Here is a 26,221-nt window from a genome sequence, read left to right on the forward strand (position 1 = left end):
ACCATGCCTTCGGGGGTGTGCCATGACAAGCTGCAACTGGTATCCATGGTTTCCAGAGTAACGAGGGGGTGCGTCAACAGCCCTCAGGGCAGCTTCAGCGACTCCTGGGAGCGCCTGCGGGGGTGCACACGGCGGGGACGTGTGGCCTCTGCGCGCACAGACGCTGGCGGATGGGGACACCCAGCAACGCAGTGCGGGCCTCATGCAGGAAGACCGGGGGGATGGAGGCTGCAGGAAGGGCTTACTTTTCAGAGTCCAGGGCGATGAGCGCGCTCTCCAGGGTCTCCTTCCCAGGCCCCTGGGAGAGGCCCGGTGCCGGCTTCCCCAGCCCAGCTGGCCCTGTGGGGTCGAAGCCCTCCGGCACCTGGGGGGCCAGGCTCTGCGGCTTGTCCTCCTCTGAGAGCAGGGGGCCAGCAGCGCTTCAGGGAGGAAAAAATAAGTGGAATTCTGAGTTTTAGAGACATGCAAACTTCCCCCTCTTATGGAAACCGATGAATACACAAAATAGGATCCCCTCAGACCCCCAGCTGAGCTGCTCCGCCGAGACAGAAAATGACCTCGGGCTCACCAACTGTCTGCTCCGGGCCCGGAGGGAGGCGCCAGACGCAGACCAAACCCCCGAAAACAGAGGACACTCAGAAGTGTGCGCAGCCTTTCCTGGACTTCTGGACAAATGCTCAAGTTTGCTTTAGAGAATGAACTCCGGGTTGAATCTCAAGTCCACTGCCTGACCAACACAAGGAACACCTTGGAATTTTGACTCAAAGAGCATTAAACTTATAGATTAACATAATCAACTCACAGAAATATGATGGCATCAACACCATCCCAATACTAAGTTCTGAATGTTTACAATCTGAGCCTCTTAGCCTTCGGCAGCTCTTCAGCCACGGGTTAGGGCAGGTCTGCATCTGCTGCTGTTCTGAAGGCTCTCCTTTACCCTGGCTCCCAGCTGGACAGGCTGGTGAGGACAAGGCTTCGGCACCTTTTCTTAACTGACCACCTGGCCGACTGACTCCAGTCAGCTCTGTGAGTTCTTCAGTGTTCCCACTACTTCTTTTAGGAAGACAGCTGTATGTCTGCAGTACGAACCCTTCTCTTGTAGCCTGTTCCTTGTGTGCTCAGCTAGGGCGTCCAGAACGCGACTCAGGGCAGCAGGCGACCCAGCAGCTGACGCTGCGCCCCACCGCACACGTGCACACGGGTCCCCGCAGGCAGGGGCGGGCACACACAGGTGCCGCTGTCCCAGGCAGCACTGTGCTTCGGCACAGAACGCTGGCACACATCGCCGAGGACACTGAGACGCAGGTTCACACACAGGCGAGGGTGTGTGCAGAGACACGTGCGCAGGGCAGTGAGCAGACACAAGCCACCGTGCCTCCCAGCCTCACGGGTCAGAGCTCACGGCGGCGCCAGCAGGGAGGCCCCTGGCGGCCGGGGGCACGTACCTTCCCGTGGTGGTGTCGGCCCTGCCCTCCGCTACACAGCTCTTCTCCTGCCCGGGCGCCAGGGTCGCCGTGGACGTCGTGTCTGCCTTCGCAATGGTCACCTCTCTGGCCTTGGAGGTCTCCTCCCCACAGTGGGGGCAGTAGCTGGCATCATTGACTCGAGAGGCACAGGCTTTGTGGAAACGATGAGAAATGCTGCTCTCAGGCTGACATTCCATAAAATTACCCTAAAGAGGGGGGGCAACAAGTCATTCTGACTGGGACTAAAATGCAGAAAGGAAAGGGAACCCGAGCACACACATGCGCGGGGCAGGGGGCCGGCGTGCGGAGGGGAGACGGCCTGCGGCCCTGCGCCCCCCCGAGGCGCATCCACTCGCGCCCTGCTGGAAGCAGAGGGCATCCCCACCCCGCGCCTCGCTCTGCGCGCACGGCTCAGGGTGAGCCGTGTGGAGACCCATGGAGGACACACCCGGGAAGCAGACTCACAGCCCTGAGAGCCGGCAGCAGCCCTCAGCAGAGCCCACCCAGCCGCAGGTTGCGCTCTGGGGTAGAAAGCAGGACCTGGGGTCACCTTTCAGCAGAGGCATGAAAGGATGTGGAGGACAGGGAGGACACAGATCTGTGGTGTCTGGAAAAGCCCCAGGAGAGAGGCTCTCGGCCAGGAGCACAAGGGGCCACACGGAGCCCATCAGCCAAGAGAGGGCCTGGGAGCGTCTGTGGCCAAGCCACCGAGGAAGACGGCCCGGGGCCCTGCAGGGGACGACACGGGGGCAGACCTGGGGGCGGTGGGAGGGCAGCTGGGGGCCCGGCGCCCTGGAGCAGGGCGGCACTCACAGCCGTGCAGAAGTGGCCGCAGCCAGGGCAACACTGGTGCTTCACCATCCGGCCCCGGTGGTCCTCACACAGCACCAGCAGCGGCGCCTTGCTGGACGGACGCATCAGCTCATGCTTCACCACGCTGTTTGTGCACCTGCCCAGCTGCAATCGGGAGAGACCAGGTCAGCACGCCACGCCCAGCACGGGAGGGGGGCAGGCGGTGCGGTCCTCCACGTCCACCCAGCCCACCAGAAGAAACGGGTCACGTGACAACGGATCCAGTGAGAGTCAATGCCCCGCCCCCCCCGCCCCGCACAGAAATCAGGAGCGTGCTGGTCGCACGACGGTGTGTGTCAGAGACGCACGCCGAGAGGCAACCTTAAGCGTGTAGATGACGCCTCGGTAAAGTTCACAGGAAGATGAGGGAACCGGCTCTGAGGGCGTCAGCCATTGAGGCCAAGGTGGCCTGGGCATTCAAAGAGAAGAAATATTTTTGGGAAAGTAACCACAGCTTAAGAATTCCCTGAAATCCCACAAAAAAACCAGAGCAATTAGACAGCAAAACCAAAACCAGAGATAACACTTAAAACCAAAGGCCACAGGATGCAGGTGGGGGAGGTGGGCCCTGAGACACCAGGGTCCCGGCAGTGACAGGGCAGTACCCCATGGGCCAGGGACAGGCGGGAGCCCGAAACCAGAAGGGCCTCCCGGCACCCCAGCAGAGCGGGCAGCCTGGGAGACGCTGTCCAACCCCAGCGGGCCCAGCCTAGGAGCTGGGGCCAGCACAGGCCAGCCACAAGGAGCCCTCAAACCCAACCTCCAGTCAGGGCACAGGGGAACCTGGACAAAGCTGAGCTGAGAGCGAGCAGGACAGGGCGAGAGAGAGGGGGGCTGGAGAACCGTGTCTGCAGGGTCCCTGCCTTCAGCGTTCTCACTTGCTCTTCACAACGGCTGAAGGCCTAGGAGTTCTGCCCAAGCGCAGTGCACCCACTCACAGCGACCGTGTTAGAGATTAGGAGAGAAGAACTCAGATGTTAATTTATTTGAAAACGACAGTAAACCTATCGCATACAGAACATCTTTGAAATGAAAATTATTTTTAAGCTACTTAACGAGAAACGGGCCGTTGTTCTACGTTGTTCCCAAGATGCTCCGCCATCGGGTTTAGTAAGGCAGCCAGGTCGCGCGCCTGCCTCCGCGCTCAGAGCAGACGAGCGCGGACGCTCTTCTCCGCCTCCACAAGGGGGCTCCTCAGAGGGTCTGCTGCGCTGCGCGCACCTCAGCCCACCGCCCACTGATCTCGTGCCCCTACCCGGAGACCATCCAGGTGTCCTGACTGTGAGTGACTCTGTAACACCATGGAAATCACTCGTTCCCCGAGTCACACAGACTGTGCACGCGTGAGAGCGCTCCAGGGCGCTCTGTGAAGCAGCAGAGAGAGGCAGTTCACTTTCTAAGTATCTTTTCAAAAACGGTCTTCCTAACGGCCTTTCGGTATCACTGTGAAATGACGCTGAGTCCAAGATGAACAGGGCCCTGCAGGCCCAGGGGCTGCGGGGAAGCTTCAATAACAACAGTAACACAAAGACGAAAGCCTGCTGAATCTGCTTAAATGCGTTAGCTCACGATGACAGTTTAGAAGCAGAGCTGGTCACCCTCCAAATACAGAGAGCAAACCCATGGCCTCAATGACCAGGAAATGAAGAGAAGGCTCTTCCTCTGGGATGCTCTGCTGTGTAACATGACGAGATGGAATGACAAGGTCCTTATGAAACCATCCACTGCTAAGTGAAGGAGAGCCCAGACAGCGTGCCTTAGCTGGGGCGCACCCCCTCCACTGAGCCAGGCCTACCTGCGTCTCAACTGCAGACAGGCGGGCTGGACGCCCTGTGCGTCTGGGAGCCGCTGGCTCCACAGGGCCCAGTGCCCGGCCGTGCCCCAGAGAAGCACAAAGGACAAATGGGCGGCGATGTCCAGAGACACCCGTGTGGACGGCGAGACCATTCAGAAAGCACAGAAGCCAGGCAGCGGGCACCCGGGGCCACTCCCGTTTCCTGCCCCTGGTGTGGCTACTGGCGTGCCCGGCACCCGAGACAGACTCATCAGGCCGAACACCTGACCTGTATTGTTTTCTGGATCAATTTCCCAGGAAAAGACCCTGAGTTGCCAAGATGAACTTTGGGGAATGGCAGCGGGGAGGGGCAGCGGAAGCACCGGCTCGTTATTCGGAAAAGCAGGAAGAGACATCACTACTTACTCTACGAACACAGGACGGGCCCGCCTCAGGGCCCAGCAGCCCCGCAGGTGAGGGGGTCGCCTGCCCCAGCGACACCGCGGTTGCGGCAGGAAGTATGGGAAGCTGCCCAACTGCTCACCCGGCAGCGCTCAGCAGCGCTCCGAGGGCACAACTGCACTGCAGGGAACCTGCGAGCCAGGGGACCGACGCATCCCTGCCAAAGCACTCTGGCCAAACCCAGCTGGGCGCAGGGACCGCCACAGCACCCAGATGAGTGCTGGCCTCCAGCCCCGAGACCTGGGACAAAAGGGACCGACCAGCCGGGAACACCCCCGGCCAGGCAGGCGCAGGGCCGCAGGAGGCGGCGGAAGCTGCCTGCGTTTGGCCGGAGCAGAGGACACACACATCCAACCTTCCACGACGCGTCGCATGGCAGCAGGAGCCACTGCTGTTCCTGCCCCCTAAGACACGCTGTGACGCTGGCTCAAAGCCAGGAGTGGCGGCGGCTGGCCCCGAGCAGCGGCGTCAGCGGTCAGCTGCGAGACTCTCTGTATGGAAGCTCCCCTAAGGACGGTGGGCGGGGCCTCAGCCTCTGCCATCCACGCTCCAGCTCACAGCGAAGCAGGAGAGCCTCTGGGAAGCGCGGCCTCGGCAGAGCAGCACCCACGGCCACGGCCGCCCCCCGCCTCCCGGCACGGCCACACCAACGGCCCGCCTCCCCAGGCGGCCTGGCGCGGCCGGCTCACCTGGTGGTCCACGCTCTCTGTGGCCATGCACTGGTTGTTGGCCAGGGTGGTGATCTCCCGGCTCTTTGGGGTCTCCATCCGGCAGCTGCAGAGGGGCACCTCCTGGAGGCCGTCCGTCTCGCCCGCGTCAGGACCGTTGGCCAGCCCTGCAGTCACAGCAGACGCGTGAGTGTCGCCGCCACGCCACCGGCCCAGATGCTCCGCTACACTCGGGTCACCCGGCGACGGGGTCCCTGCAGACACGCTCACGGCGGCACACAGGGAGCCCAGGCCAAGACTCCACTCCCCACGAGGAGCGTGCTTGTCTTCCCTGCTCGGTTTCAGAACTGCGGCCACATGTTAAACGCTTGGTCCACTTAGAAGGGGAGCTTCCCTGGTGGCTCAGGTGGTAAAGAATCTGCCTGCAATGCAGGAGACTGGGTTCAATCCCCGAGTTGGGAAGATCCCTTGGGGAAGGGAATGGCAACCCACTCCAGTGTTCTTGCCTGGAGAACTCCATGGACAGAGGAGCTTGGCGGGCTACAGTCCATGGGGTCACAAACAGTCTGACACGACGGAGCGTGACTCCTTTGCCTTCAAGACATTCGGTAGCACCTGGAGGCATTTTGGGTCTCCCAGGCGGCACCAGCGGTAAAGGACCCGTCTGCCAACGCAGGGGGCGCGAGAGATGCAGGCTCAGTCCCTGGGTCCGGAGACTCCCCCGGAGGAGGGCCTGGCAGCCCACTCCAGCATTCTTGCCTGGAGAGTCCCACGGGCAGACGAGCCTGGTGGGCTCCTGCCTATGGGGTCGCCAAGAGTGGGGCATGACTGAAGCGAGCTAGCACCACCTGGAAGGGTTTAGAGGCAGCCTATTTAGTGATGTCCCACCATAACCGCACAGAGAGCTGGCCTATCCGGCTGAATGACGGACGTGTGGAGAAAAACAAAGAAGAAAACCAGGATCACAGTAAGCCTTTCGGGCACAGCAACGTTACCTCGACCTGCCTGCAGGCAGCGAGGGGACAGCACCAGGGAAAGGGGGGCCGCGGTCAGGCTGGCTCCTGGTGGGGACACAGGCCAGTGGCCAGAAAGAGTCCTCAACCCAGCTACGGCTTCCAAAGGAAGGCAAGTCCCTGTTCCTTCTTGCAACACAGTCCCACCGCCCACTCCTCTCCCTGCGAGGGAGCCGGGCAGGGCCCAGGACACTCGGGACCCAGGCCTAGCCCTGCCCTGGCGCCAGGAACAGCCGGCTCACGCAGGAACTAGGCTGGAGGGCGACTCTGAGACCCCTGGGGTCCCGTCCTCGGTGCCTCCCAAGAGCAAACGGAGGCGTGTGATCCACTGCAGAGACCCCAACGCTGCTCAGCAGACTGACTCTGAGCCCAAGACACAGGCTGCAAGGCCAGGGTGAGGGAAGGGCCCGCCAGCAGCCCAGGCAGACGAGCTACAGGGCATCAGACAGACGGGTCCCAGTGGACCCCGTGCATGCCCACCGGCTGTGGCCGCCTGCCCACGGCCCCAGCCAGCCGCCGGGGTCAGAGCAGCACCCAACCCCAGCTCGGCAGACCCATGGGCACGGACGAGGGCCACTGCCCATCCTAATGCAAACACTCTCTGGGCTGGAGCCGGGACCCTGTGACCAAGTTGGTCCCCGCTTTCCTGCAGGTCCAGGTCACAGGGCTCGCTGCCAAAGATCCCCAGGCCCCTGCCCTCCCGTCCAGCCTCGGGCTCCACAGCTGCCTCCTCAAGGGTCTGAAACTCCAGGACTGAATACACACAACTGGAGACCCCGACTTGTTCCTGCAAAGCACCAGCTCTCCAGACAGCGCATGACTGGGTGGCTGCCGGCAGGGCTGGCGCCAGGGGAAACACCCCCAGAGAAGCACCTCGCCCCGCGCCCGGCAGCTGCCTCTTCTCCTAGGGCAGGGCTCCCCTCAGTGTCGCCCTCACTCGGAGGCACTGAGCACAAGCACTCGGAGGCGGAGGCCACCGCCCCTCAGCCCGGGGCTCGGCCTGGACGGGCGCCCCTGCCGCACTGCCCTCGCACCGCCGACCGCGCGCCACGTGGCAGAATAAGCACTGCCTCCTGCAGGCGTCCAAGGGAGCACGTTCCTGAGACAAAGCTAGGAACGTTCAGCAGCAAGGAGCACACGCGCCACGTCAGCGGGAAGGAGGCTGTGAGCGGGTCACTGGCTGGCTTCTGCCACGTCTGCAGCGAGAAGAAAAGCCGCTGCTTCTCTGAGGGATAAGCCATGGCTTTCTTCCTAAGCTACAGGTGTAGTTTCCCAAGCTGGACCAGTAACCCGAACTCCCCCAGTGCTCACAGCTAAAGGCCACCCACTCGTCCTCTCCAGAGTGTCTGGTTGGACGCCACCAGAAGCCACACCCTTCAGCCACCAAGGTCCATGAGACAAAGCTAACAGGGGTTTACATTATCCCCAGACTTCAAACTGACTTCCCGAAAGGGCCAAACAGCTGTTAGCTCCTTTTCCAGATAAACGTTTTCTGATGGTGGGAGTACACAGCCCCAGTGCCAGGACCCCAGCGCCGTGGAGCGAGAACCTCAGTGAGGGACCCAGCCCCGGACACGCACCACGGGGCATCTGAGCACCAGCAGCTCGACACCAATGCAGGCACACATTTCCGCCAGCACTGCTGGAGTCTGAGGCCACGAAACAGTCAGGTTACGTAGAACGCTGCCACCCGCAGGCAGAGGCGCCTCCCGTGGGGAGCCAACAAGAGCTCGTGCGGCCTGTGGGACTGCCGCCCCGGCAGGTGTCTGCACCCAACCTCTGGGGCACGGCGACCGGCACCACGTCCTGCCCACGTGGCATCCAACGTGCCCTCCCCCCACTGGCCCCACCACGCACGCGTTCACCTTCTGTGTCAGAGGTCAGCACACCCTGGACATGGAGATCCAAGGAGTCCAGCGGCACCTCCACGTACCCCCCGCCGTCGCCAGGCGCCGTGGGCTCCGCACTGCCCGAAGACGACGCAGAGGCTTCAGAACCTGCAACCAAAGGTGCCCTCATCAAACGGGGGGCTGGGGCCGCATCACCACCCCGAGGCACAGAGGCTCACCAGCCACGCAGATCACACACATGCGCGTGCAGAAAATACAGACGCTCACCAGGTACACGAGTCACGCACACGTGCACACGAGACATGTAGACGCTCGCCAGGTACACAGAGCACACACGCGCACGTCATACAGATGCTCGCCAGCAACAAAGACCACACACACGCGTGAGAGAGACATACAGACGCTCCCCAACAACAAAGATCACACACACGCGCAAGAGATATACAGACGCTCCCCAACAACAAAGATCACACACACACGCGCGTCATACAGATGCTCGCCAGCAACAAAGATCACACACAGGCGCGCGTGTCATACAGACACTCCCCAACAACAAAGATCACACACACACACGTGTCATACAAACACTCCCCAACAACAAAGATCACACACACGCGCGTGTCATACAGACGCTCCCCAACAACAAAGACCACACACACGCGTGAGAGAGACATACAGACGCTCCCCAACAACAAAGACCACACACACGTGCGTGTCATACAGACGCTCACCAGGCACATGGATCACACACACGCGTGTCATACAGATGCTCCCCAACAACAAAGATCACACACACGCACGTGTCATACAGATGCTCGCCAGGCACACGGATCACACACACGTGCACACGAGACATGTAGACACTCGCCAGACACAGATGACACACATGCGTGAGAGAGACATACAGCCGCTCCCCAACAACAAAGACCACACACACGTGCGTGTCATACAGATGCTCGCCAGCAACAAAGATCACACACAGGCGCGCGTGTCATACAGACACTCCCCAACAACAAAGATCACACACACACACGTGTCATACAGACGCTCCCCAACAACAAAGACCACACACACGCGTGAGAGAGACATACAGACGCTCCCCAGCAACAAAGATCACACACACGTGCACACGAGACATACAGACACTCGCCAGACACAGATGACACACATGCATGAGAGAGACATACAGATGCTCCCCAGCAACAAAGACCACACACACGCGCGCGACATACAGATGCTGCCCGACAACAAAGATCACACACACGCGTGTCATACAGATGCTCGCCAGGCACACGGATCACACACACGTGCACACGAGACATGTAGACACTCGCCAGACACACAGACCACACACACGCGCGTCATACAGATGCTCGCCAGCAACAAAGATCACACACACGCATGAGAGAGACATACAGATGCTCACCAGCAACAAAGATCACACACACGCGCGAGAGATATACAGACGCTCCCCAACAACAAAGATCACACACACATGCGTGTCATACAGATGCTCGCCAGGCACACGGATCACACACACGTGCACACGAGACATGTAGACACTCGCCAGACAGATCACACACGCGCGCGAGAGAGACATACAGACGTTCGCCAGACACACAGACCACACACGCGTGCGTGCGTCAGATGCTCGCCAACGAGGATCACACACACGTGTGCAAGACATACAGATGCTCGCCAGCAACAAACATCTCACGCACACGCACGTGTCATACAGATGCTCTCCAGCTACAAAGATCACACACATACATGCGAGAGACACACAGATGCTCACCACCCACACAAATCATACACACACACACACGAGACATACACTCACCAGCCGTGCAGATCACACACACACACCCGCCCACACTTCTCCTGCCTGGTCCTATTTCCACTCGAGCTCCCCAGGGATGGGGCAGCGGGGTCGAGGAGAGCAAAGGCGCAGACACACGCAAACGCCTTTCTCTACAACCTCATGAGCTGCATTAAAGCTGGTAAGACAATCTGAGGGCACAAGCAAGGACTGCACACGCATCTGCACTAGTTTAAAGTAAGAGAAAAGCCGAATGGCAGGCTTGAAAGAGCAGCTGCTGTGCGGCAGCTAAGGACACCCCAGACACACAGCGTCACTAGGAGCCTGCCCAGCTCAGGCAGCGGGCTCCAGGATCCACAGGGAAAGGCTGGAGGGAATGTCCATCCATGAGAACGGGGTTTAAGGAGCCCCTCACCCACCAGAGGGCAACGCACTCTGAACATGCCAACAACAGGCAAGTATGCAAGTGAGGAGCCATCAAGGGGTGGGGCCTCCTGTCTATATGACCCATGAGGCCACCTGGGTATCAGTCATCGTAAGGGCATCTCACTGAAGAAGCCTGTGAAAACGGGCATTTACACAGCATAGTTAACACCTCCAGCAAAGGGCAAATGCCCACAGTTCACAGACAAGCCACTGATGTTATTTCAATGATGGGAATTGTCAAGGCTATGGTTTTTCCTGTGGTCATGTATGGATGTGAGAGTTGGACTGTGAAGAAGGCTGAGCGCCGAAGAAATGATGCTTTTGAACTGTGGTGTTGGAGAAGACTCTCGAGAGTCCCTTGCACTGCAAGGAGATCCAACCAGTCCATCCTAAAGGAATCAGTCTTGGGTGTTCATTGGAAGGAATGATGCTAAAGCTGAAGCTCCAGTACTTTGGCCACCTCATGCGAAGAGTTGACTCATTGGAAAAGACTCTGATGCTGGGAGGGATTGGGGGCAGGAGGAGAAGGGGATGACAGAGGATGAGATGGCTGGATGGCATCACTGACTCGATGGACATGAGTCTGAGTGAACTCTGGGAGTTGGTGATGGACAGGGAGGCCTGGCATGCTGCGATTCATGGGGTCACAGAGAGTCAGACACGACTGAGCGACTGAACTGAACTGATACGCTTTGGAAAAGGAAAAGGCAACCCACTCCAGTGTTCTTGCCTGGAGAATCCCAGGGACGGGGGAGCCTCATAGGCTGCCGTCTATGGGGTCACACAGAGTTGGACACGACTGAAGCGACTTAGCAGCAGCAGTAGCAGCAATACAGAAGTTTGGTATCCAAAGACCCTGAGTCCAGGCCAGTCTGCACCCAAATCTCAGGCAGGAAGGAGCTGACCACCTGCAGAAATCACCACCCACCTGAGGAACCCCGGTAGACTGTACAAAGGAAATACAGTTCTAACTCCTGCTTGAATAAATATTCCGACGGGCATTCTGCACGCTATACCCAAGATGGTGGCGATAACGCTTTCATCCCAAAGACCCAGGACTGTTCAGCCTTGGGTCTCCAGTGGCTTCTGTCAGCCGACAACAAAAACACAGGGTGTGTGATCTCGGCTGACGATTCGAGGCAGAGAGGTGAAGAACCGTGAGTGAAGGAGAGGAGCTTCAGGGACAACATGGTGCCGCCCGACCCAGTCTCAGAGCGCCTGTCACATGGGGCCGCCGGCGGCCCTCTGCGCTTCAGGGGCAGCTCCACGACCTGCTTCTCTATCGGAGAACTGAAGCCGTGCAGCATTGCCCACCAGCAACGACGCGGACAGCCCACTGACGCGTGGAGAAGCCAAAGAGAAGTGCCCTCCACGAGCGGACTCCACGGCGCTGGCCCCAGGCGAGGACCCCGCAGAGCAGCGCCGGCCACGAGGGCTGACTGGGGAGGGGTCTCGGCGAGGCACAGGGCATGGCAGGGCCTCCTGTCACAGGTGCCAGGGGGCTCACCAGCCCTGCTCCGGAGCACTGCACAGCCCCTGCGGCGTTCAGTCTTCCACAGCAAAGCTGCAGACAAGGCCTGGGCCCCTGAGCCTGAGGCCATTCCCCTCCCAGTCTGCCTGAGACAGAACCACCCCCTGATGAAGGGGACTGACCGAAGGGCTGAGCAGCACTTTGTGGCCCAGGACACCAAGGGCAGGGCACAGGGGGTGGGGGTGCGGCCCGCAGGCAGGAGGCCACCGGGTGGGCCCCGCTAAAGCAGCCCCAAGAAAGTCCCTGCTGGGGTGTTCGCTGTCCTAACAGTGGAGTTGTCCAGGTGAACGCAGCCCTGCGCAGACCCCAGTGCCGAGGCGCGCTCCCGCCCAGGCCGCGCAGCTCCGGGCCTACCTAGCACAGAGCAGGGCTTCTTTTTGCTTCTCCGCCTCCTCTTTCTCGCTGGCTTGATCCAAGGGCTGTCAGGCTTCCCCTTCCTCTTGAGGAACTTCTTCTTGACGCTGGACTCTGAGCTCTGGGGAGGGGGGAGGGCAGAAACGCAGAGCATGGGCTCCAGGCACAGAGGCTCCGGCTCCTGCCGTGTGGCCAGCATTCACCCGCAAGACCCCGCTCACTCCCAGACGACCCCTTCCAGGTCACATTCTTAGAGATGCCCACGCCTGTCCCTAAACACACTCCAAGCCCGGTTACTTGAGTTTCAGCACAAAAAAAAGTAAATGGGAGAGTTCTACCAGACACTAAAGCAGCTCAGTAAGGGAATCCACTTTCAATCACACACACCCACTCGCCTTGCTCAAGAGAAAAGGAACAAAGCCCCGCTCTGCTTCAAGTCTACGTCCAAACGAGCCAGAACCCAGAGAACAAGCAGAGACTGTCACTGCTTATGGCACGTCACGATTCCTGAGTGTCCGCATCTCACACCTCCACGCAGGCAGGATCTAACTGCCTCGAGCCAGACAGACAGAAAGCCAGCCCACAGAACACGCTGCCAAGTCTAACGCGCCCCGCTGGCCGTGGACGAGGAGACACTTAAGGGCCTGTGCTCGCGAGACCCTGAGACACCGGGGCGGCTCAGCGCCGGCGCGAGAGCCTGATCCCGGAGCCGGGCCCCGGCGCCCCGTGCCTTCGCGCAGCGCCCAGGGAGGAGCGCGAGCCACACGGCGCCAGGGCCAGCCCCAGGGAGACACACGCCTCACCACAGCGCCGCCCTCGCGCCCTGCTCTCAGCCCCCACGTGGCCACCGTCTCCCTCTGAGACCTACCCTGGCTGGACGGACACGGCCAGGAGCTCCCCAAGCCCCGCCGGCCCAGCCGAGCCGCCGACCCCGCCCTCAGCTGAGCCCCGCCCCGCCGGCCCGGAGGCCCCTCCCGGCCCTGCGCACAGCCGCTCCACGGGCACGTCCCCAGGGCGCGCATCACACATGCACGCGGGGGTTACCAGGTCGGACTCGTCCCCGTCCTCCTCCTCGTCTGCAGTGCCGGCCGACTCCTGCTCCTCTTCAGACTCGCCGTCCACCTGAGCAGCCACGCGGGGGCCCAAGAGAGAAGAGAAGCCAGTGAGACCCTCTGGGCGCAGGCACCCGGACCCCCGTGCCGAGGGGCTGCTGGGGCGCCCGCGTGCCCGCTCCACACTGAGGGCCCAGCTGGGGGGCGGCCCTGGCATGGAGGAGGGCATCAACTGTACACAGATCAACGCGCGCGGCAGACAGCAATTAGAAAGGACCAGCGCACTCAGCACACACGAGCACAAAGCGCAAAACCGACCCGCCCCCGCCGAGGGCCCAGGCCGCAGCCCCAGGCTGCAGCTGATGCTCAGACCCCTTCCAGGCGGGCACGCGCGCCCAGCCTCCGGCGGCAGCCCCCGACACGCTTCTCTGAGTCACCTTCTTCTAAGGAGAAGCGTGTTGCAGAATCCCTCCCGTCACAGAACAGAGGTGCCCGAGCTCACCGCCCCTACTCGCAGTGGCCCTGAAGCCCGTGTGCACCCGTGCCCGCCTCTGCCCTGCACACACGCAAGACCCCCCCCCACCAAGGGAAACAGTAGACACGGGCTCCCACCGCGGCCGGTGCTGGGGGAGGGGGGGTGCCCACAGCCCTGGCCCATATCTCCCCTGGGTCCCTGCTTTCTAGTAACTGGGAGCCACACACCCACAGGAGAGATCTCCTCTGCCTGCTAAACACGCGCCCAGCATTTCCCGGCCAAGTCTTACGGGCTTTGCTTCCCCTCTTTCTTTTCATATAAAACTTCTGAGATTCCAACCAGAGGAGCCAGGCCTCTCCACTCCCCCATTCACGGCTTCTGGGCTCGTGTCTTAGGCCAGCAAGCCTTCATCTGAGATTAGAAACATGGTTTCCAAAGCTTTTTCCCCACAGCTAAGTGTTTTAACTCTTTTCTTAAGGCATGAGCCCCCGTGCCTCGGACGGTCTTAACACTGCTGGACCACCAGGGAAGTCCCCGTGTGGGCCTGTCAAATCTTCCGGAATTTGCTTCTTAAGTAACAGGTCTCTGATCTATACCCACCCTTGTACACAGTGGTCTGAGTGTGCTCAGAACCGTGAGACCACCACCCCGTGTGTCTGGAACGGAGCCCACGTCTCCTGTGCCCCGTGACCCGCTCATCGGCCTCCACTCTGCTGCCAGTCATCCCGGTAACATTCACTGAGAAGCTCACGGCTTTGCCCCCAGCTGGAAGCCCAGCTCTGAGAGCGGCCGCCCCGTGTGGTGCCTGCCCGGCCCCACCAAGCCCCGTCCTGCCAACCCCACCCCTGTTCCCGCCGTGACACCCCCACATCAGCTGGCCCCACCGAAGGTCCTGTGAGGATTCTGATGAATTCAAGGATAACACGGGGCAAGAGAAACTACACAAGGGATCTCCTCACTCGGACAAACTATGGGTCATTCCGTGAACTTACGTTTCTTTAAACCTCTCTCAGCAAAGTTGTACGACTTTCCCCTTACGGGTCACAGACGTCTCTCGTGAAGGGTACTGCTAGGCACTCTGGCGGTGTCACACGATGGCAGCTGCCTGGGGGTGACACTGGCGCTGTGTCCCGAGTCCTCAGCTGCCGAGGCCGCCCCAGGACCGTCAGGGGAGCGGCAGCCCCCGCACAGAGGCCCGGCCGCGCCGTCCTGACCTCCCCGGTCGCAAACGCCAGCCGGCGTCCTGGGCGTCCTGCTGACAGGCTGTCCGCACGTTCCCCGACTGGCAGGACCACCCACGCTCGGCTAACCGGCTACAGTGCCTGCTCAGCTGGTTTCCTTGGACATTTTAGATGAGGATTATATTGTCAGCAAACTCTCTCCCTTGTCCTTTTAAATATTAGTGCTCCCTTCTGGCTTTCACCTCACAGCTTTGCAGCAAGAATGACCAGCTCGGAGCGTCCGTGTGAGGGGGGACGGGGGCTACTGCCGCTGTTCAGTCGCTGAGTCTGGTTTAACTCTTTGCGACCCCGTGGACTGTAGCCCACCAGGCTCCTCTAGCCATGGGATTTCCCAGGCAGGAACCCTGGAGTGGGCTGCCACTCCCTTCTCTGGGGGTCTCCCTGACCTGGGGGCCACACTGGGGTCTGCTGCGTCAGCAGGCGGGCCCTGACGGTGGCTGTCCTTCGCTCGTGTTTACAACGGTTTAAAACTTCCGCCGACACATACCACTGGCTCCTGGTACCTTCAGTCAGCTTTGTTTAAATAGCTTTAAATTTCACTGGATAGCTTTTTACTTTAAAAACAGTGAGCAATGGAACTACCCACTAAAACTGGCAGATTAACAGCTTCTGAAACCCCTGCTGCAGGACTGTCAAGGGAGGAGTAGGGGTCAGTGGATGAGAATCCACACGGCGGCCGCAGGGACCAGCTGAGGCCTGGAGAAGGGCGGGGAGGGCAGCAGCGTGGCGGTGTCCAGGACGCAGACCAATGGGCACCCGCGGGGCCGCGGCAGGCAGAGGCCACACGGGGCAGAGGCCCAGCCAGCAGGCCAGAGCGCCGGGGACAGCTCACCCTCCCACCCCGTCCACCTAGTGCTGAGACCAGGGCGCCGAGCGTCGGTCACCAGTGAGGAGCAGGGGGCAGCATGCCAGCCGCGGGCACAGGGGCTCCTTTCCTACAGATCGCTCTCGTAAGAAGACCAACCACACAGATTAACAGCTGAGCTCCCAGCAGGCATTTCACAAGAGAAGACGTCCACGTGGCAAACGCTCCAGGACGCCCCCAGCCTTCTCGGGGGCCAGAACTGTGGTGCGGATGCACTCAGCCCAAGGCCCACGTGAAGCACACAGCCCCCCGGTGGGTGGAGAGCACAGCGACAGCCAGGCTGGAGGGGGCAGCCCCACGCCGCCCCCAGCGCCCCTCCTCCCCCAGAGACTCCTCAGAATAGCCAAGGGCTTGGGGACAGCCGGCCGGGAACACAGGCGCAGCAAGGCTTCCGCAGAGGAGAATGAGAAAGGCAAGTGAGCCCCAGCGCCGCGACGGCCCCGCAGGGGCTCGGGGACCCCGGGCCACCTTCAGACACCCTCACACAACAATACGGAGGAACCAACGGCACGGGCGAACCCCCCAGCCACACCTGAGTCACCGGCTCCACTCAGAAACAGGGGCGCCTCGGCCCCGCCCTGCAGGCTGACCCGCGCCCTGGCCCGTCCATGTGGCAGCAGGCCAGACCCCAGGACACGGCCTCCAGCAGGTCCTGGGAAGGGGCCCCACCCCGTCCCTCTGAGGCGTGGCTGTGACTGGCAGACGGACACTGAACTCGGCGTTTAAGCACATTCCGTCTCAGGCCCGGCCCATGTGCCTCTCGTCTCCCCGTCTCCGAAGAGCCGCACGTAGACCCACCGCAGTCTTTTACCATCACTGACCTATGCAGACCTGCCCCCACCATCTTCCTTCATTTTCCACATTTTCTTCTTGATTTTGCTTTTATTTGTTTTCCTGATTCTTCTGTCAGCTTGACACTCATTTGATTTTTCCCCCTTTGTATTAACATCTAGACAGTGTTATTGAGTGTCTAGATTCTTCCTGGAGGAGGAGGACTTCCATCAACACTGAGAATCCAGAGACAGACTTGGATCCCAACGCCGCATGCGAACGACACGGGCGGTCCAGTTGCCAGGGGAGCAACGGCCGCCGGCAGCCTCGCGGCCCGGAGCCCGGCCCCGGGGCCCGCCGAGCCAGCTTCACGGAGGTGGCCCCTCCCCGTGCGCCCACCCGCTTTGGCTCTGCCTCACGTTTCATCACAAGTTCAGTGTGAATCAAACAATCACACATAGAACACTGAGCAATGAAAAAACAAGAGATAGCTTACATCGATTTATGCAGAATCGCCAAGGACAAAGGCCTGTACGTCGGAATTAGAACCCAGGACCCAGAAATCACGCAGAAGCAGCCTAGTGTCCCTGAGCTCTGGCATCAAAGCCAAGGCTGGCAGCCTAGTCCTTCGAGCCACTGGTCAGCAATGCGCGCACACCACACTGCCCTGGCCGCAGGCCCGCAGAGAGGGGGTCACACAACAAACCCTGATGGCTAGCGGCCGTGAGGCGCTGCCTGGCCGGCCTGGAGCAAACACAGAGGTGTAGGGGCACGCTGACACAAGTCCGCACCTTCCCACGCACTGCAGCCAGCGCCCTGGGGACATCCACGACCCACCGAAGGGGACAACCGTGCCCCGAGTGTCCCCGTGACAACAGGAAATGGCTCGGGGAGGAGGGAGCAGGGGGCAGACAGCACCTGCTGAGGGGCCCAGAGCAGCGCACGGTACCATGAGGAGGGACCTGGACACCCAGGGTCTGACCCCACTGCAGGCAGCGGTGAGCACAGGCCTGAGAGTGCGCCCTCCAAACACCACTCTAGGGGCCAGGAGGGGCTTCCCTGGTGGCTCAGCCAGTGAAGAACCCGCCTGCAATGCGGGAGACCTGGGCTCAATCCCTGGGTCGGGAAGATCCCCTGGAGAAAGGAAAGGCTGCCCACTGCAGTGTTCTGGCCTGGAGAACTGCATGGACTGTGTCCCACTGGGTCACAAACAGTCGGATGCGACTGAGCAACCTTCTCTCTCTCTCTCTCTCTCTCTCTCTCTCTCTCTCTCTCTCACACACACACAAACGGGCTAGGCTGAGCAACCTTCTTTCTCTCTCTCTCTCTCTCTCTCTCTCACACATGCACACGGGCTAGGCTGAGCAACCTTCTCTCTCTCACACACACACACACACACGGAAACTGCTTCCTCCTATGATCCTACAGGACAGAGAAAAAATAACAAATGGTATCTTAAGTGATTTTAAAATTTAAATCTCAAGTGTTAGCATTTTCTACCAATTTATTTTTGAATAATTACACCTCAGGGGCTGGGACAACATTTAAAATTTTGCCCCTAAACCTCCTGGACAAGTAGAACTGGCCTAAGTGGCCACAGTGATTCTCAAAGTTAAGCAACACCAGAAAAAGACAAGGGAACATCTCTTTCTGCTCCACTGACTACACTAAGGCCTGTGACTGTCCGCATCACAAGCCAAAACACTCTTCAAGAGATGGGCACACCAGACCGCCTGAGCTGCCTCCTGAGACACGTGTAGCAGGTCAAGAAGCAGCAGTTAGAACGAGACAGGGGACAGTGGACTGGTTCAAAGCTGGGAAAGGAGTGCGTCAAGGCTGTACAGTGTCATCCTGCTTACTCACGTGCACAGTACATCAGGCTTGGCTGGGTGACTCACAAGATAGCATCAAGCATGCTGGGAGAAATATCAACAACCTCAGATATGCAGATGATACCACTCAAATGGCAGAAAGCAAAGAGGATCTAAAGAGCCTCTTGATGAGGGTAAAAGGCGAGACTAAACATGCTGGCTTAAAGCCAAGATCATGGCATCTGACCCCATCACTCCACAGCAAACAGATGGGGAAAGTGGAAACAGTGGCAGCCTGTGTTTCCTTGAACTCCCAAACCACTGTGGATGGTGACTGCAGCCATGAAACTAGGAGACACCTGCTCCCTGGAAGGAAAGCTATGGCAGATGTAGGCTGAGCGTTAAACAGCAGGGGCACTGCTTTGCCGACAAAGGTCCATAAAGGCAAAGGTATGGCTTTTCCCGTAGTCACGTGCTGATGTGAGCGCTGGACCACAAAGAAGGCTGAGCGCTCAAGAACTGATGCTTTCAAACTGTGGTGCTGGAGAAGACTCTTGACAGTCCCTTGGACAACAAGGAGATCAGTCAGTCTTAAAGGAAAGCAACCCCAAATATTCACTGGAACGATTGATGCTGAAGCTGAAGCTCCAACACTTTGGCCACCTGATGCAAAGAGCCGACACACTGGAAAAGACCCTGATGCTGGGAAAGACTGAGGGCAACCCGAGAAGCGGGCAACAGAGGATGAGATGGCTGGATGGCACCATCGACGCCATGGACATGAGCATGAACAAGCTCCGGGCGACAGTGGAGGGCGGGAGCCTGGCTTGCAGCAGTCCACAAAGTCGCAAAGGACCGGATGCGACTGAGTGGACAATGGGCACTCCCGAACTCCAGAGGCTGAAAGAAAACCCTTCACACACATCAAAATCCACACCCACGGGGCTACTGCAAAGTGCCAAAGGCTAGCCAACAAAATCATATGCTTCCAGAAAGTCACTGCTGCCAGAAGCTCGCCACATCGTCTCTGCCCACCCTTAGTTCAGAGGAGCTCGTCAGATACGGCGTCTGCTTCACACAAAGATGGCCCAGGGTTTCCTCAGACGCACCTGACACACAGCGGTGACGGGAAACCCAGGGCTCTGCATCTGCCTGACTCTCAGCCACGGCTGCTGCTGCTCCTCCAACTCGTCCGTCCCCCGATCAGAAGGCCGGGACACCGAGAGCCACTCTGCCCAGATCTCCTCCCGCTGCCCGTGGGGACCCCCGCACCACCCCGGACGGCGCACCGCCAGGACCACCACTCTGCACACCCGACCGCCCCACAGGCCTGCCACAGCTGGGCACTCGCCCCCCGGGAGAACAGAGTCCCCACCTGCAGGAAGACCGCACCCGGGGCAGGTGCCCAGGACACCAAGCCAGGGCCACGGGCGGGCTGTGCAGGCACTGGGTCAGCACAGCTGGCAGAGCAGTCCTCCACAACACTGTTCCTGTCACTCCAGTGCCTAGAGACGAGACATTCAGTGCCGGGAGCGCTGCCCAGAAAGACGAGCAGTGCTCTGATGAAAACAGACTGTCCAAAGACCAGAGAGACGAAACCCAAGAATCGCAGCCAGAAGCAAGCAGGGCTTTCTTAAGGCCCCGAAGTGCACACGGCCTCTAGCCCCTCACCCAGGACTGAGGTCGGGTGTGCGTGCCACCCACCTTCTGGCTGTGGTCAGGCGCCAGCACGCCGTCCTTGGAAGCCCTGCCATCCTCAATGGGGAACGCAGCTGCTGGCGGGCCGCCCTGGTCCTCATCCTCATCCAGCTCCTCCGAGTCGTCCTCCTCCGAGTCCAGGTCCAGGCTCTCACCGTTCACGTGGAGGGAGCCGTCACTCAGATCCTTCTCCCCCTGGAAGAGGACAGACGCAGCGTCGGGACCGCCTGACTCCCCTCCCAGTGGGCATGGCAGGGGCTGCCCTGGAGCAGAGCAGAGAGGTGGAGGGCCCCCCACAGCCTGGCACACCCCTTACCTTGGAGCCCCCCGTGGAATGAGTTATACTCTTAAACATCTCAATCACCGTCCTCTGCTTCAACACTTTGGTCTTTTTCTTAGGAACCAGGCTATAGGTCCCCATTCTTCGCTTTTTCTTCCGAGATACTGCAGCTGCTAAAACAAAAGGCAAGCAAGCTAAAAAGAAAAAAAAGTCAAAAGGGGACAAGAGAAGAAAAGAAATGCCATTCAAACGTTTTTAAAGGCAGGCTGATCACCAGAGTATCATCAGCACCCACAACAGTGTCGTAAGTTGCACAGAGAAAGCAGAAACCCCACCACGGACCACGCGATCTGTTCGCAAGGGACACTGAGCCGCGCAGAGGGCACTCGCGAGCCGGCTGTGGCGGACAGGCCCTGGTCACCAGGACCCTCCGTCCTCGGTCAGAACCCCACGACTGCTCAGGGGCCTGTCCCTGCACACGAGGGCGGGCGGGCAGGCCGGGAGCACGGCTTCCAGGCAAGTGCAGCGGCCGCAGGACCAGGCAGGGGCGGGAGGGCTTGTGGCCACTGACGATGTTCTGGGCAAGGCAGCCCCGGGTTCACTGCTTTGGAATGAAGGTTCCTACGACGTTTTCTTTTTGTAAGAAGTTTCAAGAATTGTTTTTTTAAAAAATCTGAAAACCATTGCTTTCACATGGAGGAACTCCTCCAAAGGACAGGGAGAAATGCCTTACGTTTAAGTTCTATGAAACACGGGAAGGGGACACTGGAGAAAAAGACGGCTGTTCACACGGGGGCCAGGACACAAGAGCCATCAGCACGCAGCCTGCAGGGGAGCGCACGGAGACACGATGCCATCCAAGCACTCGACGGGCACAGGCGAGCCCCGAGCAGGCCTCCCGGCGATCTTGGGAGGCAGGCAGGTTGTGAGCTTCATGCAAATCTGGAGTTTTCCCAGCATGTGCTGAGGCTGAACAGCACACAGAGGCTCTCTGGGGTTCTCACCACTGTGACTCAAAGTGGGAACAAGAAGGGACAACTTGAAATCGTGACTGTCCCGGGCAAGTCTAACACGGACAGGAGGTAGCACAGAAGAAGAGGAGGAGGCATATTTGAAGGACCAGGCCACGCGGGCACCGTCAAAATCAGCCACGGCCACGCGGCAGAAAGGCCACGGGCAGAGCAGGGGAAACTGTGCCCCCCGAGGAGCAGGGCCACAGGCTGCAGGAGGGTCTGGGCACCAAGACATATTCACAATCCTGAGCCTGTGGGGCCCCATCTTCTGCCTGCGGAGAAGGCAGGAAGGGCTCCCGTGGGAAAGTACTACAGTCTAAGTGTTTCTGCTTAGAGAGCTTGTCCTGAACGGATGAGGAAGTGACAGAGCTCAAACGGAGACAGTCCGAACTCTCCCCACCCCTACGCTCTCCCCCTCCCCACCAGCACCACTGGGCTTGCAGGATCTTACTTCCCTGACCAGGGATTGAACCCGCGCCCTCAGCAGTGAAAGCATCAAATCCTAACCCCTGGACCGCGAGGAAGTCCCCGATCTTTGCTTTTCAACAGAAGCACCAGCTCTGACATTGTTGCCGAGCCCCACACACACAGGTGCCGCTTCACAGAGAGCTGCCGGTCTATCTGGCTGAGACTCTGTTACTTAACAACAATACCAAGGGGTGGTGGGAGGATAGACTGACCCCATTTTCTAACCAACCACTGCATTTCAACAAACAGAACATGAGCTCCCTGGTGACAAGGCTGGGCCCAGGACCAGGAAGGACAAGACGGGCCGGGTCCACCTGGAGGAGGCAGAAGTCCTCAGAAGCGAGGGGACTCAGGAGCCAGCCTAGCGTGACAGTGATGGACGGGAGACGCACAGGAGGGCCCACGAGCTGAGACAGAGGCACAGCTGGAGAGGGAAGCCCTTCACTGCCCCAGAGGCTCCAGGGAAGGCGGGAGGGGACGACCCAGAGGGAGGCCGCGCTGGGCGGTCAGTCCCGGAGCGGGAGGAGCGGACCACACAGTCCTTTAGGCCCCACCTCCTGAGACACACAGGACGGTGACCCGGGGGTCCCCACCCCCAGGGGGACACAGCGAGGACACGGGCCTCGGGGGCAGTCCAGAAGACAGCTGAGACCACAGGGACGCTCCAGGGGACGGCGGGAAACACCTGGCCAGAAGCACCTCCCAGGCTGCCATGTGAGAGGGCGCCACGCGGCGCAAGCACGCAGCACGGGGCCCAGGCCTGCACTGCCATGGCGGCCAGAGGCGAGCGCCCCCGCCGGGTGACTGCGCCCGTGGCAAGACGGGGGCTCCGCCACAGAGACCCGGGTCTGAAATCAAACTACTGACAGGCAACGCGAGGACGCCCCCAGCCCGCACCGGGGGCCCCTCGCAGTCGCAGTGCCCCGCGCCCGCAAGCCCAGGCCTGGCGGAGAGCCCGTCTGTCCCGAGAAGTGCAGTCTCCAGAGGGAGCGGGCTCCAGGGCTCTCCCCCCGCAGCCCCCCAGGAGCCATCCCTTCTCCAGGAAGGCCCACCAGGGACCTGGCGTGCCCACCTCCGACGCAGGAGGGGCCGGCCCACGCGCCGGGCCCCAGCACTCAGCCCCTGAACTGACCGCCACCCCAGACCTAGAGCGCCCACCCCACCGAACCACGGCCGCAGACCGTCCGCCTGAAAGCGACCTTCGTCGGGGAGCTGGAGGGCAGCGGAGGCAGCGACGCGGGCCGGGCGAGGGCGGAGCCGGCGGACACCCCGGAGCGCGGCGGGCCCCTTGTACCTGTCTGGGCCTTCGCGGTGGCCACGTAGCATTGGTTCTGAGGTAGCGACTGGTGAAGGGACGGGAAGGGGGGTGAAAGCTGCTGGCGTGCAGACTCCGAGGCGCCCCTGCTCAGCTCCTCTTTCGGCTCCTCGCGGTCGCGGGCGTCCCGGCCTTCCCTGGGGTCCTTACTCGCCGCGGGCTTCAAAACAGAGACAGCCAACAATGACACACAGGCGGCAGTGACGCTCGACCAACAGACACACAACTGACAGACACACGGGCGGCCCCGACATGCAGCCGACACCGACGCGCAGCCGGCAGACGCACAGGCAGAGACGCGCCGGCGGCAGCAACGCACAAGCAGCTGACGCACCGGCGCGCAGACCGGCGGCACAGGAGCAGCCACCTCCGGCCCCGGCCCCCACGAGGGCGGGCCGGGCCGGGCCGAGGAGGAGCGCGCTGGCGGCGCAGGGGAGAGCAGGGTCTGCATCTCCAGGGGAAGCGGCAGGGAGCTGGCCAGCCTGTGGCCCGGGCGACGTGTGTGACTCGCGAGAGACGCCCCGGAAGCTCTGAGGACGTGCCTTCCCCTCGGGGCGCCCCCCAGAGGGCTTCACCCCACGGCTTCACCACGCCACGCCTTAAGGCTCTTTTGCTGAGTTTTACCCACTTTCTCAGTGTCCTGGCCTCAGCCTTCCCGGGCGAGGTCAACGCCGGCACCCCCACCTTCACTCCAGACGCCACGCACGTGCCCCCACTGCACGCTCCCCGAGTGGCCAGCAGCCTTCGGACGGCCCGACCTCGGCCCGACACGGCTGAACTGCACGCGCCTGCACACACAGCAGGCGCACGCCCTCAAGATACAGCGCTGGGAAACGGGGCAGCCGCCTGCAAAAGGGTGGACGCAGGAGGACCCTCGCCTTACTCCACTGACAGATGAACTCAACGCGTCAAAGGCCTCAACGAGGAAACTTGTAGGAAAAAACAAGGCAGAAGAGTCACAACACTGGGCTTGGTGACGACCCCTTTGATATTACAAGGGCACAGGCAACAAAAGGAAAAAAGATACATCAGACTTTAGTGAAAATAAAAATTTCTTATAGATCAAAACTACCACGAGATAGCCCCTAACGTCTGTCAGAATGGCCATTATCCCAAGACGGCGAATCACAAATGCTGGAGAGGACGTGTAGAAGACGGAACCCTAGCACCCATCAACGGGAGCGCCAACTAGTGCAGACACTACAGGGGTTCCTCAGGAAATTAACAACAGAGCTACCCCATGACCCAGAAACCCCACTCCTGGACATTCGCCCAAAAACCCCCAAGCACCAGTCCCCAAAGGTAACTGCGCCGCAGGCTCACCGCAGAGCTGTCTGTGGCAGCCTCGACGCACAAGCAGCCTGGGCGCCGTCAACAGACAGACGGGTGCGGGGACGCGGGGTTCAGCACACACAGGGGGACCCTGCCCGGCCGCAAGGAAGGACGAAGCCTCGCTGCCAGTGACGGCGCTGGGTCCAGAGGCGCGCCGCCAGATGAGGTGGGGAGACGGACACCACGATGCCTCGCACACGGAGAACCCAAAAGCAGAAAGCATCCACACACACACGACAAGAAGCACACTCACAGACGCAGACACAGACAGAGGGCAGAGACGTCGGGGGACGGGCAGAGCAGCCGGAGGGGACTGCGAGGCGCAAACTCCAGTAAGTCATGGAGGCCTAACACACAGCATGCAGGGTACAGCCAACAACGCTGGACAATAACGGCACGGTGACTGACTGTAACGAGACTTATCCTGGTGATCATTTTGTAAAATATAAAAATATTTAATCACTATGCTGTATACTTGAAACTAATGTAATATTGTAACTCAATTATACTTCAATTAAGACTTTTTTAATTTCCGTGCCTCAAAAGACAACCAACAAAATGGAAAGACAACCTACAGAATGGGAGAAAACATTTCCAAAGCATATATCTGATAAAAGGTTCACATCTAGAATATATGATAACTCCACATCCCAACAAAGAACTCGACTTAAAAATGGGCAGAGCATATGAAGAGAGATTTCTCCACAGGAGACACACACAGGCCCAAAAAGCACATGAAACGACGCTCAGCATCACTGACCATCAGGAAGACACCTCAGAACGGCAGCGGGGCCACCTCGCACTCCTGAGACGGCGTCTCTCGAGCGACAGAGAGCACCACGTGCTGCCAAGGGCCTCCGCGCTGTGGGAGGGGGCAGAGCGCAGACGCCGCGGACAGCAGCCCGGCGGCTCCTCCGAGGGAACGGAACTGCCACCCGGTCCTGCGATCCCACTTCTGGGCGCCCTCTCAGGAACCGAAAGCAGAGGCCAGAAGGGCTCTTTGTACAAGTGGGTCCACAGCAGATGAGGGAGGAGGCAGCCCAAGTGCCCGACGAGGGGGAGTGGATAAACCAAGTGTGTGTGTGGTGTGTACACGGACACGCAAGCAGTGCAGTATCGCTCAGCCCTGAAAGGCAGGGACGCACTGAGATAGTGCAGACGACTCTCAAGGGCCCTGTGCGGCGTGGGATAAGCCGGACGCTAAAGGACAGATCCCTGTATGAAGGACCTTTGTCCCATCGCTTAAAGGACAGATCCCCGTATGAAGGGCCTTTGTCCCATCGCTTAAAGGACAGATCCCCGTATGAAGGGCCTTTGTCCCATCGCTTCCTGGCAAACAGGTGAGGAAGCAAGACGAACAGCGACAGGCTTGTCTCCGGCGCCAGAGTCACTGCAGACGGGGACGCGGCCGTGACATTGAAAGACGCCTGCTCCTTGGAAGAAAAGCTGCGATCAACCTAAACAGCGTATTAAAGAGCAGAGATATTACTTTGCCAACAAAGGTCCCTCTAGTCAAAGCTATGCTTTTTCCAAGAGTCATGTAGTCATGTATGGATATGAGAGCTGGTCTATAAAGCAAGCTGAGTGCCAAAGAACTGATGCTTTTGAATTGTGGTGCTGGAGGACTCTAGAAACTATTTTGGACAGCAAGGTGATCCAACCAGTCCATCCTAAAGGAAACC

General features: G+C 60.0%; 1 protein-coding gene across 3 annotated transcripts in view; it reads right to left on the minus strand.

Annotated features, from left to right (window-relative positions):
• Positions 1-26,221, minus strand: part of EHMT1 (euchromatic histone lysine methyltransferase 1) — a 110,948-nt gene that overhangs the window by 32,003 nt on the left and 52,724 nt on the right. For 2 of the 3 annotated variants that reach the window (XR_001918897.1, XM_018056201.1), the window contains exons 4-13: positions 23,187-23,367; positions 20,448-20,605; positions 20,138-20,326; positions 13,263-13,340; positions 12,219-12,339; positions 8,104-8,235; positions 5,247-5,392; positions 2,283-2,426; positions 1,449-1,675; positions 246-419 (exon numbers count right to left, since the gene is read on the minus strand). Coding sequence is in view for 1 of the 3 variants with exons in the window: in XM_018056201.1 (XP_017911690.1) it covers positions 246-419; positions 1,449-1,675; positions 2,283-2,426; positions 5,247-5,392; positions 8,104-8,235; positions 12,219-12,339; positions 13,263-13,340; positions 20,138-20,326; positions 20,448-20,605; positions 23,187-23,367 (1,550 nt within the window). In the remaining 2 variants the exon portion in view is untranslated. The remainder of the gene's footprint in view (positions 1-245; positions 420-1,448; positions 1,676-2,282; positions 2,427-5,246; positions 5,393-8,103; positions 8,236-12,218; positions 12,340-13,262; positions 13,341-20,137; positions 20,327-20,447; positions 20,606-23,186; positions 23,368-26,221) is intronic. The other variant, XR_001918898.1, reaches the window with a different exon arrangement.

The sequence above is a fragment of the Capra hircus genome, chromosome 11 (genome assembly GCF_001704415.2).
Source record: "Capra hircus breed San Clemente chromosome 11, ASM170441v1, whole genome shotgun sequence".
Classification (NCBI taxonomy): domain Eukaryota; kingdom Metazoa; phylum Chordata; class Mammalia; order Artiodactyla; family Bovidae; genus Capra; species Capra hircus.